This window comes from Bombus affinis, chromosome 12, assembly GCF_024516045.1.
Source record: "Bombus affinis isolate iyBomAffi1 chromosome 12, iyBomAffi1.2, whole genome shotgun sequence".
In the NCBI taxonomy this organism is placed as follows: domain Eukaryota; kingdom Metazoa; phylum Arthropoda; class Insecta; order Hymenoptera; family Apidae; genus Bombus; species Bombus affinis.
Genome location: NC_066355.1, coordinates 7089385 through 7102174, shown reverse-complemented (window position 1 = coordinate 7102174; position 12790 = coordinate 7089385). Strand labels below are relative to the sequence as shown.

Below are 12790 nucleotides of genomic sequence, written 5' to 3'. Positions count from 1 at the left end.
GAAATATTTTTGAAAATATGTTGGAAATATCGAAGAAATATCGGGCAAGGTGACAGAAACACGTATTATATACAAGGATCAAATGAAAAGAAAGTTTCGATATAGAATTGGTTGGCAACATATTGAATTCTAAAATTACTCTTCCATAAATAATAAAAACTCTGCGTGATTGAAAAAAAATCTGATCACAGATTGGAATTCAGCGAAAAAAAATACACGAAGACCAATGCAAATATTCACTGTGACAAACACCGGTGTTTGTTAACCGGAGTAATCTTCCTGTGAAATTGAAATTCATTCAATTGAAACTCGTTACGTAACGATATTACTCGCCCGTTATTGCATAACGATATCATTTTTTTTTTTTTTTTTTTTTTTTTTTTTTAGAAGAGTATGACCTTTCCTATATATATAAGAAATACTTACCATTCGATTGTGTGAAATTTTCTTAAATATATTTGCAGATTTTTGCCACTTGCGCCACTTTCTACCTGCCGCTGCTCATTATTCTATTCCTGTATTGGAGGATATTTCAGGCGGCACGAAAGCGAATTAGAAAGAGACCAGGAACTATCGTGCAACCACCTCGTGAAAGAAGAGGCATCCTTAGACTCGTCACAAGAAGGTTCCGCTTCTCCCCCACGAATCTGAATAGATACACGGTTGCGAGGCTCGTTAGCGGCGTGCCTTAACTATCCTTCCCCATTCGTGATTTTCACGAGGCCGGTTTCTTGCGCGCCACAGACTAATTACGTTGCTGAATCGCTGAGAATACTTATACGTAACAGCTTGTTAACGTTACGTTGCATTACGTGGCATTTCTAGCAGAAATCTTGTTAAACGTACGCTCATGTTGCTCATAAATGTGTGGACACTTTGGTCGATTTGCATAAAAAATACTTGAACGTGATAGCAACACGTATGAATTAATGGGAAACTTAGGATTCCAGGGAAACATTTACTATCCTCCTGGAGAATCGATAAATTCATTCAACTACTAGGACATCAAACTGATAAATTCCATTTTCTGGATATTGTCTAATCTTCGTAATGGAACAAAGTGAATGGGCTGGGATTTTTCAGAAACCAAACGACTAATCTCGAAATGTGTCCATACATCGTACGAAATACAAATTCATTGAAAAACTTATCGTTATTTATATTAAAATTGTATATATAATTTATCGAAGTATTATTGGTTTTTCGATATTACTGTCAGGATTATAGTCTATCAATTTGAACGAATCTTATGCATTTTATGTAAGTATAGTTTGACAACTAAATGAATCGACAACTCTCTAAAAACAATAAAATTGCTCCATAACGTTTGACACTTGCAAATACCAATCTTTTTATTACGCGTTAACATTTAGCATCATTATTTAACTACATTTTATATTTTGCGATAGCTCCAACAGAGAATGAAATCCTACCAAATTCAAATAATCCGCATGATTTACAAATATCATAGAATTACGGCCATTCGTAATTTTATAACTAGATTATGTATATTCTATCGCAAATAACCAAATGTCCATATACTTTTAAGCAAACATAGAATATTTCTATCGAGCCACTACTGCAGAATCGATTTTAATTCTCATTCGATTAACACAGGCGTATTCTTAATTTTCTAATGAAATTTACGTTCTATGAAACACAATGAAACATCCCTGTACTTTTTTATGACACTATAAAATATCCCTATCCACCTAAGGAGGTCAAAAATAATTTTAATTGCAGCTTGATTAAAACTGACGTGCATTTCAGACCGAGAGAGGAGTCAACAGCGTTCACCATAACAAGATCCACGCCGGACCATTCGTCGATCTCGCCGGAGAAGTCGTCATCGTACAACGGCGCGAACGCGACGCAGTCGACCACCGTCACACCATCAACGGTATCAACGACAACGACTATCACGACGACCACTGTAACCAATCCTTCTAGCAGCCATTCGACCTCCTCGAGCAAGAGAACACGCGAGACGATCGAGTCGAAACGCGAGAGAAAAGCTGCGAAAACGCTCGCGATAATCACCGGGGCGTTTGTTGCGTGTTGGTTGCCGTTCTTCTTGGTCGCGTTGCTTCGTGCCACTTGCGATGCCTGCGAACCACCAGAGCTAATAGCGAGTGTCTTCCTGTGGCTGGGCTACTTCAACAGCACCCTGAACCCTGTGATATACACGGTATTTTCACCAGAGTTCAGGCAAGCCTTCAAGAGGATGCTTTGCGGTGGTTCCAGGATAATTCGCTGACAGTGGATCTAAATTCGATGAGAAATGAAACGCGACAAGAGAATGAGCAGCGTGCGAGAGAGTAAAATTTAACAGATGCATGAATGAATGATCATCTTGTACATAAAACAGTTACTATTAATTCCTTCCTCTCTTTTGAAATAGTTCAAGTGCTTCGTTCAAATGCCGTATCGTATTTAGGCAAACCTTAGAGATACCATAGATATTTGTCCCCTAAAAGATTCCGTTCGAACGACGAGTTTAACGGCCATTTGGACGCTAATCGAGGTTAACACTTTCGCTGCTATTGACGTATATTGTATGCCGATTTAATTATCTAAGGATTAGCGATCCCGTCGACGCACACGGTACGTCGCTCTGATTATTTCACAATAGGAGACTCTACTGGCGCAATCGTTGAGCTTTCGCGTGTTATAGAATGACCTAAAAAGACTAGAGAAAAGCGTGGAGTAAAGAAATAATTGTTACTCAAGGTAAGGACGCTTTCGATGAAGAAAAATTTGCAATTCCAGAAATGGACAAGTAATATTTAAATACATAGCAGCGAATGTTTTCAATATTTACATGTAGTCGACGTTGCCCGGAAGAGTTTCCCGTGCAATGACGCGACTTTTAGAAATTAAAAGACATTGTGCGTGGCCGATTTGACGGCTGTTTCCATGGAAACGACCGTTTCTAATATAACGCTGCATCTTACGCGAAGAATCCTGTTTATGAAATAGCTTTATATTCCTCGGATATTTCTAACGATAAAATAAAGATACTCTAATCTATCTACTAACGTTTAATTAACGATTGGAAGGACCGCCAAAATACTTTCGAACAGAATGGGGGCGGATCAAAAGCGGAGAAACGAGAGAGCGATTGAAATCTCGGATTGGTGGATTACCAATGACCCAGTTGACGCCTTTGCGATAGTTCCGATCGATTATTTCAAGATTTCAATGAAGGGAACGTCGTCTGAATAGAATTGTCTAGTAACTTATGCTTTACGATTAACGTACGATGAAACAGGAAAATTTCATTCGATTTAATGTAATTCCTAGATCCACAGAAATTGCTGGCGATTTAATTAGACGTCAACGATCTATTATGTGATCAATATATTATGTAAATTAGAACTATCGTATATTTACCGAGGCACGACGAGAGGAAAGGTAATTAAAATCGATTAATTTCTCCTGATTGCTTGAATCGTTCGAAATATTGGTATCACGAATAACGTATACGCAACAACTATGGAGTACATATGTGTAAACGTACATTTTTTTCGTCGCTGCTCACAAAATCGTTCTGAGATCGTCTTAAAAAAAAAAAAAAAAAAAAAAAAACAAAAAAAAAATAATGATATCGATTAAAGATAACGTAGAGTTAGGTCATCGACGATGAAAATAGACCGTCGATTTCTCTTCATCAAAAAAGAAAAAAGAAAAAAAAATGGTATCGTAGTTTCCACTGATGTTCCATTGAATTCGCGAATTGGAACGACGCCTTAACGTCGTCCTGTTGTAAATACTATGGCGTTTCTATAGCAAATAATCTTCCTTCCCTAAGGTATTTAAATGATTCGGTGATAAAGAAAAAGGTGGCCAGGTCGATCAGCTTGCGCTAGCTAGTTCGCATCGTTGTTCTCGAGTAGCAGGTGATCGAAATTTTGCGCTTCCGTGTCGCGTTCGATTGCTCACGATTTCGATTTGGCGCGGGGCACGTCGGAAGAGACCATCTTCCACGATCTGTTAATGTTTCACGATCGTACATACACATCTGAATCGTGTTTTCTTCGAAGAAGGAAACACTTTTTATAAGCTGCTTGATTTAAAAAAAATTGTTTATCGAATAATTGGTCCCTTCCTTCTTTCCAATTTCTTTGATATCTCAGTCGTAATTTTTAATAATCCACTGCAGATTTAGCTTTAATCAAATTTTTTTATTAAATGCCTCTTCCTTTCCTCCTGGATATTTTCATTAATATTTCGATCGATCGCGCCCTTTGTGTAATTCTTTGCACCTTTAATTTTATCCTTAATATGCTTAAACGTTTATGTGATTTTCCAATGAATAAATTTCTTTCTGAATATTTGCGTTAATATTAAATTATAATATATATTCGTCTCGTTTTCTCCGTATGGCGATGTAATAAAAACGGGACGTTTCATTTGATTCTACTTTTTTTTTTTGTAGTCTTTTATCGAAATTTTATAACACAACGTTTCTTCCTTCTCCTCTGAATATTTATTATAATATTTCATTTGACTCTGCATCTGTTTATTTCAATTCCATGCGCTCTTTGCTTTTCCCTTCCATTTCAACGACGTAATTATTCCACTTACTTTTACATCATTTTTCTTTTATCAAGTTTCCAAAATCTTATATCCAGACACGTAAAGTAACAAGCTACGTGTTGGTAAATCGTCAGAAGATTGTATCAACGATCGTCCAATAACACTTTACTATGTACGAATGCATACTCTGTCTACTAGCGAGTTATTGTTGTTATATCAGCGTTCGGTGGTAAATTCTTTGAACTCTGTAGAGCAATGCGATGATCGAAATAAAATAATAAACAGCGAGATGAACGAAGAAAACGTATACTAAGCTACTGTAGTACAGAAATATGTTCTATTTGTCCAGCGATTTAATTAGCTTAAGATTGATTCAATCCTTTTTCGATGATGCAATATTAAAATAAACGAGGTCGAGGAGAAGTCCCATGGTGTTCGAATGTGGCGTGAAAACGTAGGAAACATACATACGTTTTAAAAAAAGAGAGGTGAGGAAACACGGGACGAGAAACGAAAAAATACCAGAACGTTTACAACGATGCTTCGTATGTATATTATTTCTTTGCAATCGCTGATGTAAATAAATGCAACAGTTTAAAAAACCGTTGGCTAAATCGTTCAATTGACGTCAACTTGATATTCCGTTCCTTGCTTCCTATCAGCTTGTCCGCTTTCTCTCTCTCTCTCTCTCTCTCTCTCTCTCTCTCTCTCTCTCTCTCTCTTTGTTTTCGTTATTTTCTAAAAAAAAGGAAACTGTTTATTAACCGCGTTGATGCATCGTAGGAGAACGAGAGAAAATTTCCACTCGGGCTTTATCAGAGGTTCTTGCTCGTCGACGTGAGAATTTTTGTTGATTTAACGAATGAATTGTTCGACGATTACCATGCTATATTTCACCGTCGAACATACTGATCAGCGATAATTATTAGCGGCGACACATCGATCGAATAATATAACGAATGTTCCCTCTCGTAATTGGACAATATGTCTTTATTATTTTCGACGACAGTGGAACGTCACCAAAGCAAACAGAGTCTGATGAAACATTACAGTGGCGATATATGCAGAAATGTTCGAGTCACTGGCCAGGAAATACTGATACTATTAACTCCTAATCAGCAATTCGCGATATTGACAATCGATGTTTCGTTTAAAAGCTGACAGAGGCGCTAAACGTTTCTGAAATACCTTTTCAAAAACAACCGATAGATAGAAATGAAATACGTTGTGTGATTTGATTTTCTGATAATACAATGAGAAGAAATTATTTTCGAAATTCTGTCTGGCGAGTGTGCAACGAATTGCACGGCGACGGGGAAATGTCGATGCAAAAATCATTCGAATGACCGATTAATAAAGATATCGTATAACGCCTCCGTGATATAAAATTATTATCGGCTATTTGGCTCTGTAATAAACGCTGGAAATTCAGATTCGATAATTAGTGTCGTCGTGAACATTAACGGTATTATTTCGCAGACGATGTTGCTTGAAATTTTCCTGTACGTGACAATTCAATCTATTTTCCTTTTTATTCAAATTATTTCATTTCAATTATATTATTACGACAATTATGTAGAATCAGACAAAGTCATTCTCAGTTGTTATACAGATTCTCTTTGATAATTTTCATCGATGCAAGGGCGACCGATGTAACAAACGATGGACGTTCCGTGTGTTTAACTGAGGAGTGTAAAAGATTCGGTAAAGTTTTATTCAAAATAGAAAATAGCTGGGAGAAAATAATAAGGGAACGTTTTCTTTGACGATCGTATAAAACAGCCATGAGGATACTAACGAACATGAACGCATCCGCGGATCCCTGCGTGGACTTCTATGAATATGCATGCGGCAACTGGCCAACGATACATTCGCTTCCACTTGGAGAGAATTCCTGGCAATTGCGAGCCATTTCTGACAACGAGAACAAAAGAAGAATCGAGGGTAAGTTTCACCCGTTTCGTAAATTCCCTTTGGGGATAACGAATAAAATTTTGCAGAAATGATGAAGATGGAGTTGCGAGGCGACGAAATCTCACCGGTAAAAATTGCGAAACAATGGTACAAAACTTGTATGGACACAGGTAGTGATCTAATTAAATTACTAATTTATAAACGATTGGCCACTACACGATAGACAATAATTAATCCGAAATTAATACTGGAATTATTGGTGACTTAAATATAAAGTACCAGAGAAATTGAAGTGAAAGCTAATTGAAGAGATGCATAAAAAATACAAAATACATAAATGTTAACGTTTTGTAAATTTATGAAATTTCTATGGAAAAAATGGGAAATTATAGGACTTGTAAGTTATAAAATTTCTATCCAAAGTAGAAATTGTTGTAAATTTTATAAAGTTACAAAACATCTAGAAGCAGTTAAGATTTAATGAAAGTTATAATAATTATCCATAAAATTTCTATACAAAAGTAGACATCGCCAATTTTGACTGTTCTGGTACCTTTTGCACTGGTTTTATAGGATATTATAATTTAACGATTGGAAATGTTGTTAAATTTCATTATAAAGAAATTATCCATGAAAATTTTATCGCTTCGATAATTTTCCACTGCTCGTAGAGGATATGAATAAGCGAGGTATGGAACCGATACTCTTCATATTGAATGAAATCGGTGGATGGCCGATAATAATAGGAAAAAACAAGTGGCGCGACAGTGAACAGAAATGGCAGAATATCGACGATTATTATGCTCATTTAAGAGGATCTAATTTGTTGCATGATGTCCGAGTCACGGCGTATGGTGATACCAAAGAGGAGACTGTGGTTGTGAGTAATCGATTCTATTCGTACGTAACAATTTTAGAAATTCCTTCAAACGTTTCTAGTTAGACGTTCCCGACATGCCACCGTATTCGTGGATGCTCGAAGAATTTTTCGAAGCTGACAACGAGACACTTACAATCACTGATAAAAGAGATTTTAGTTATTGGAAATACATTGTGAAGATAATTTCGAAAACAGCTGAGGCTGGAGGATTTAATACAACAAGGAGCCAGTTAGAAGAGGAAATTGAAGATATATTTAATTTCGAATGGAAATTGTTGAAGGTTTTATTAGTTTAAAAAATAGTTGCTTTACTATGGACTCTGTCACCGACTAAAATTATAACAATAATTTACAGATAAGCAGTATGGTAAATGATTATGTAAATATGACTGTGGCAGGCTTCCAAAAATGGTACGATAATTTAAAGCCACGTACACACAAATCTATGGTAAATATTTTATTTTTAATGGTTTTTAATGAGTCGTTAATTGACAAAAGTATTTCTTACAGGTAAATTGGATAGACAAGATAATGGATATTTTTAATGAATCGGGTATCGATATCTCTGAAGACACGATGTTAAAAGTAACCTCACCTGATTACTACGAGAAATTAATTTCCTTACTCGATGAAACTCCAAGCAGAACCATAGGTAAAATCATAATGATTTAAGACGAATATAATTGTTCACAATACTTGTTCCATGCATTTATTATTTGTCAAACAGTGAATTATCTTCATTGGAGCTTCGTTTCATCGATGATCACAGAGACTACCGACGAAATGCGAAAATTGGATGAGAAAATGACTGGAAATGATTCAAACGTGCAACAAAACAGGTTCGTATAACAGATTATAGAACTTTTATAAAATAGAATCAACGTAGAAGTTAATGTAAAGTTTAAGTATTGATCGAAATGAATTGCAATTGACTTATGCTGAATAGACTGGGAATATTTATGAATTTGTGTGAAATTTAATGCTTTCAAGAGCAAACTTTTTTTAGCTTGTAAAAGAAACTAATTTTTCTTAATTATTAATAATAGATATACGTCTATTCGGGTGGTTTTGCTTTATAGAGAAGAAGAAATTTTAATGCACGTAATACACTAAAATTTCAAAGTAGTTTCACCCCAAATTTATTTATCATATTAAATTTATTAATTAATAATTAGCTAAAGTATACGTAGCATGGAAAAATTAAAAGTGCAAGAATGCGCAGAACGTACATAATGTACGCTGATGTATAAAATAAACACGGTGCTGTGCTCTTTATAATATTCAGTGAGTGAAGTAAACTTCTCTCCACGTTCTTTAATTATAATTTTTCTATGTTTTTTATAAGAATTTCATAACTGAAAAACTTCTAAATTCGGAATTTTTCATAGAAATGTTGTAATTTACAAATTTACAAATTCCCGATTTCTTGTATGAATTTTAAAAACTTGTTTCTTCGATTGTATGAAGTTGCATAAGCGTTTGTAGTCCAGTGACATGGAATCTAGAAAGCACTAAATAATCAGAAAATATCTCACGTTAAATTTGAAGCATCTGCGGAAAGTAGAACAGCGACTCGAGTAAAATACGAATATGGTGCAATTAAGATTATGACGTGCACGTATGTAGCGGCACGTGGCGGTGATTTAATTTAAATTAGCCGTTCGAATTACCTGGTTGCGGGTGGCGCGATTATTTTCGAATTATTCGTAGGTCGGACTGGTGCATCAAGAAGATGGAATTAACGAAAGTCATAGCACACGTGGAATACGCAAGAAGATATTTCTCCGACGACATGATAGAAACGGTAAAATTCTCGTGCCATTTACATGGGCAGAATAAGGGTGCAAATTAAGAATTACGTAAGTTAGATCGACAGATTAAATTATACAGATAAGACTTTTGTTTTCTGATAAATCAGGCATTGAATGCGTTGGATGACATAGAAGAGGAAATGAAGATAGAAATTAAAGAATCGAATTGGGCGAACAAGGAGATAAAAGATTTGGCTTTAAGAAGAATTAAGTTTATAAAAAAAAATATTGGTTACCCGGATTGGTATAATAACGCGACTATCATGGAAAATTATTCTGCAAATGTTTGTCAATCTTTTATTTATAATAATCTTGAGAATAGAAAGTTTCATGGTTTAACTTTAATTTACAGCTTACAATGGGACCGAAGTATTTTGAAAATGTATTGGAGGTTCAGAGATATTATAAATTAAAGGAATTGCGTCTCTTGAAGCATAAAGATGTAGTGGAACCGTAAATATTAGTATTTAAAATTAATTTAATCTGAACTTATAATTTACATTAATTATATACTGTTATAATCTAATGCTTAGCATTTATTTGTCTTTCTGTGTATAGATGGATTATCGATCCTTTGACTCTCAATGCAATTTATTTGAGCCAGTCGAATTCAATTAGTAAGTGCCATTTATTTTGCTATATGTATATAAACACACGTAATGTATCAAGCCACTAAGGTTTGATTTTCCTAATTGTACAGCTGTACCCTTGGCGAATTTACAGGAACCATTTTTCAGCAGAAATCAACCAAAGTACGTCAAAAAATTTCTCTTTAAATTCTCATTCGGTCACTGAATCTTTAATTACGATATCTTTTCCTTCAGTACGATTAATTACGCGTTGACTGGGTTTTTATTAGCTCACGAATTGCATCATCCATTTGACGAGCTAAGTAAGTCAAAAGAGCTATTTCGTCAAAATTTATACCATTTTTACTGGTGACTGTTTTATTAACTTACAGATATTTTCAGGGCGTCTTTTCAATGAACGTGGCGAGGAAATAAACTGGCCAGATGAAATGACGAAGCAATACTATAAAAGTGCTCGGTGTTTCGTTGATCAGTACGACAACTATACTTTAGATGGAACATCTTCTGGTCCAAAAATCAAGGTAATAATTTATATCATTGCGATAAATATTTATCAAGAATTTTATAATCAAACATAAATATCACTGATATGTCAATTATCGAACAGAATTATGGCAATCAGACTTTCGACGAAAATATGCCAGATACCATGGGATTAAGAACTGCGTTCAAAGCGTACAAACGAAGAGAAATAATAAACGGCAAACCAGAATCAACACTGCCTGGCTTGGAAATGTTCAACAATAATCAAATTTTCTTTCTATCGTCTGCTAATGTACGCATTCTAATAAAGAATAAAACCTTTCTTCGATGTATGTTCTGTTTTACTTTGTTTTCATTTGATTTTTTCTTCTTTTTCTTTAAGTTATGGTGTGAAACCAGAGATTCCCAAACGTTAGTCACAGATGCCAAATTAGACATACATAGTATTGGACGATTAAGATCCATAGGGGCTCTTTCGAATAATGAGGATTTCACAGCTACATTTTCCTGTCCTTTGGGCAGCCCTATGAGTCCTAAGAAGAAGTGTAACATATGGAAGATATAGCAGGTATATTTCAATTAAATGTTCAATTCAATTATTCCATTCAATTTAACATACTATTGCAGCAATAAAATAAAGAAATGAAACGAAGTGAGAAGTGTGCGTCTATTTTCATCTTTGTGTTCTCAAATCGGTTATATGTTATCAGACGTAGATAATGCGATCGGTACAACTATTACAAATATAACATAATCTTATACTAATATAATACGATGGTAACTCGAAAAATTGATAACGCAGTGGAAATAGTAACGCAGGAGAGATTTCGTAACGAAAAAGTAAAGCACGAGACCCACTGATGATATTCGTAGTTTGGCCTACGCGGAGGTGCAACTTTCCCTTTGATGGCTGTTGGTATCAAAAGTTAGAACAATGTGCGCATTCGCGTACCTTGGGTTTCGAATATGGAGCAGCGATAGATAGAAAAATTCTTAGTAATTGTATCGATAAAACAGCAAAACATCGGTAATCGAAAGTCACAAATGTCACGCCTATTCCGTATCTCGTCGGTAATACTATCAGTGATGACTGTGATAATCCCTATATTCGTAGAGAACACAAGAAACACTGGTTTTTTGACAGGTCGGTATTTCGTAATCTGAAACGCAAAGTTCCATTCAATGTCACGTCTATCCTATCCTTAATCGATGCTCTTAGTCAATGGTATATCTCATCTGCATTATCGATTTAGAAATTTCCTTTTTACCATCGACCAGTACGACGCTCTCCCGAAAATTTTTTTAAAGTGAATTCCTCAATAACCGGTGGAGATTTTTGAATAAAATGTGGTGATTTGTATTGAGAGAATATCTATGTATGGTATTTTTACCACTGATCAGATTTTGTGATTCTATTAAGAGAACAAGGCGTGAATGGTTCGGATTTTTATTAAGATTTTTTATCTAAAACGAGAGCGTATTTTAATAACAGATTAAGGGAAGAGGATAGAGTTGGTAGGTTTGGCTTGCAAGTCAGTGTCCGACAGAACAGGGATGATATCTAGGTTTTCGTTTTCATCGACGCTCGGTTTCCTGAAGAATAGCTCCCTCAATAACGTTCCCTCTGTGGTGGGTTCGTCCAGGTCGCTTTTACCCTTGATACGTAGATTTTGCGGAGGACACGAGATGGTCACCTTATCGGATTCCTTTTGGATGTCGCTGTCGAAATAATATTGCGATAAAAATTCGAAACTAAAGCTAATCTTTTTAAATAAAATAAAAGCGATCGTGTGAAACTGGTCTGAGCTGGTGTGATGCGAGTTAAATCATTGACAAATCAATAGATATTTAATCATTTAACAGCGATCGAAGTATATAGAATACACATAATATTCAAAAATATAGAAAATATTCAAAATAGAGTACTAATTATAACGTTTGAAAAGCAGAATAATCCTCTATGTAGATTGCAATCTTTTACTTAATAAGTTTGGCTGATAAATCAGCCCTACATTGTAAAAGTATACAGGACTAGCGAGAAGTGCAAGACTCTGGTGAAAAAAATGAAAATCTCGTTGAAGAAGATATACCAGTATTATGTCTGTGATTTATCTTTTACCACGCTACTTGAGAGTAAAGTTCATTTTCTTCCTACAATCTCCTACATAAACATACTTTATAGAAACCAGTATTTTTCTTCACCGAGAGGGAAAAATGAAACTTTACTGGAATTCTCTTATTTATCCCGTACAATAAAATCCATCCTACAATTTTCGACCGGTTCATAGTGTTTCCTTACGAAGTGATCTCAATGTCCACGGTTTGGCAAGCCTGATGAACCTTTCTCTCGTCATCTTTGCACCGTCCCAATCTCTTCGCCTCGAGTAGTTCTCTTGTTCTCTGAGATTCGCTCTTCAGAGCATTGGTTTCTCCTTGTTGCTCGGCCAGGGCATTCTGCAATTGCGATTTCTCCCTCACCAGATCCTTGACAGTCTGCGTGAGCTCCAGGAATTGTTTTTCTTGGGTGGCGATCTGTCGCGTCAACAGCTCCAAGATATGTGAAATTCGAGTCT

General features: G+C 35.4%; 2 protein-coding genes across 11 annotated transcripts in view; both read left to right on the top strand.

Annotated features, from left to right (window-relative positions):
- LOC126922577 (5-hydroxytryptamine receptor-like) overlaps nt 1-3602 on the top strand; it is a 157449-nt gene extending 153847 nt beyond the window's left edge. For all 9 annotated transcript variants that reach the window (XM_050735314.1, XM_050735310.1, XM_050735312.1 and 6 more), the window contains 2 exons: nt 465-625; nt 1771-3602. In XM_050735314.1, the coding sequence (XP_050591271.1) occupies nt 465-625; nt 1771-2257 (648 nt within the window). In that variant the 3' untranslated portion in view covers nt 2258-3602. The remainder of the gene's footprint in view (nt 1-464; nt 626-1770) is intronic.
- Nucleotides 3603-3740: 138 nt separating this feature from the next.
- On the top strand, nt 3741-10869 carry LOC126922534 (neprilysin-1-like). 2 transcript variants are annotated; one of them, XM_050735207.1, is made up of 18 exons: nt 3741-6041; nt 6152-6243; nt 6322-6483; nt 6540-6623; nt 7125-7333; nt 7393-7614; nt 7689-7781; nt 7844-7985; nt 8061-8172; nt 9044-9137; nt 9252-9428; nt 9497-9597; nt 9703-9761; nt 9845-9896; nt 9969-10036; nt 10116-10255; nt 10342-10509; nt 10600-10869. In XM_050735207.1, the coding sequence occupies exons 1-18, from the start codon at nt 6022-6024 to the stop codon at nt 10780-10782; spliced, it is 2178 nt and encodes a 725-aa protein (XP_050591164.1). In that variant the 5' UTR covers nt 3741-6021; the 3' UTR covers nt 10783-10869. The 2 variants fall into 2 exon arrangements, with proteins under 2 accessions (XP_050591164.1, XP_050591165.1); XM_050735208.1 differs by lacking the exon at nt 9252-9428.
- Nucleotides 10870-12790: the final 1921 nt, after the last annotated feature.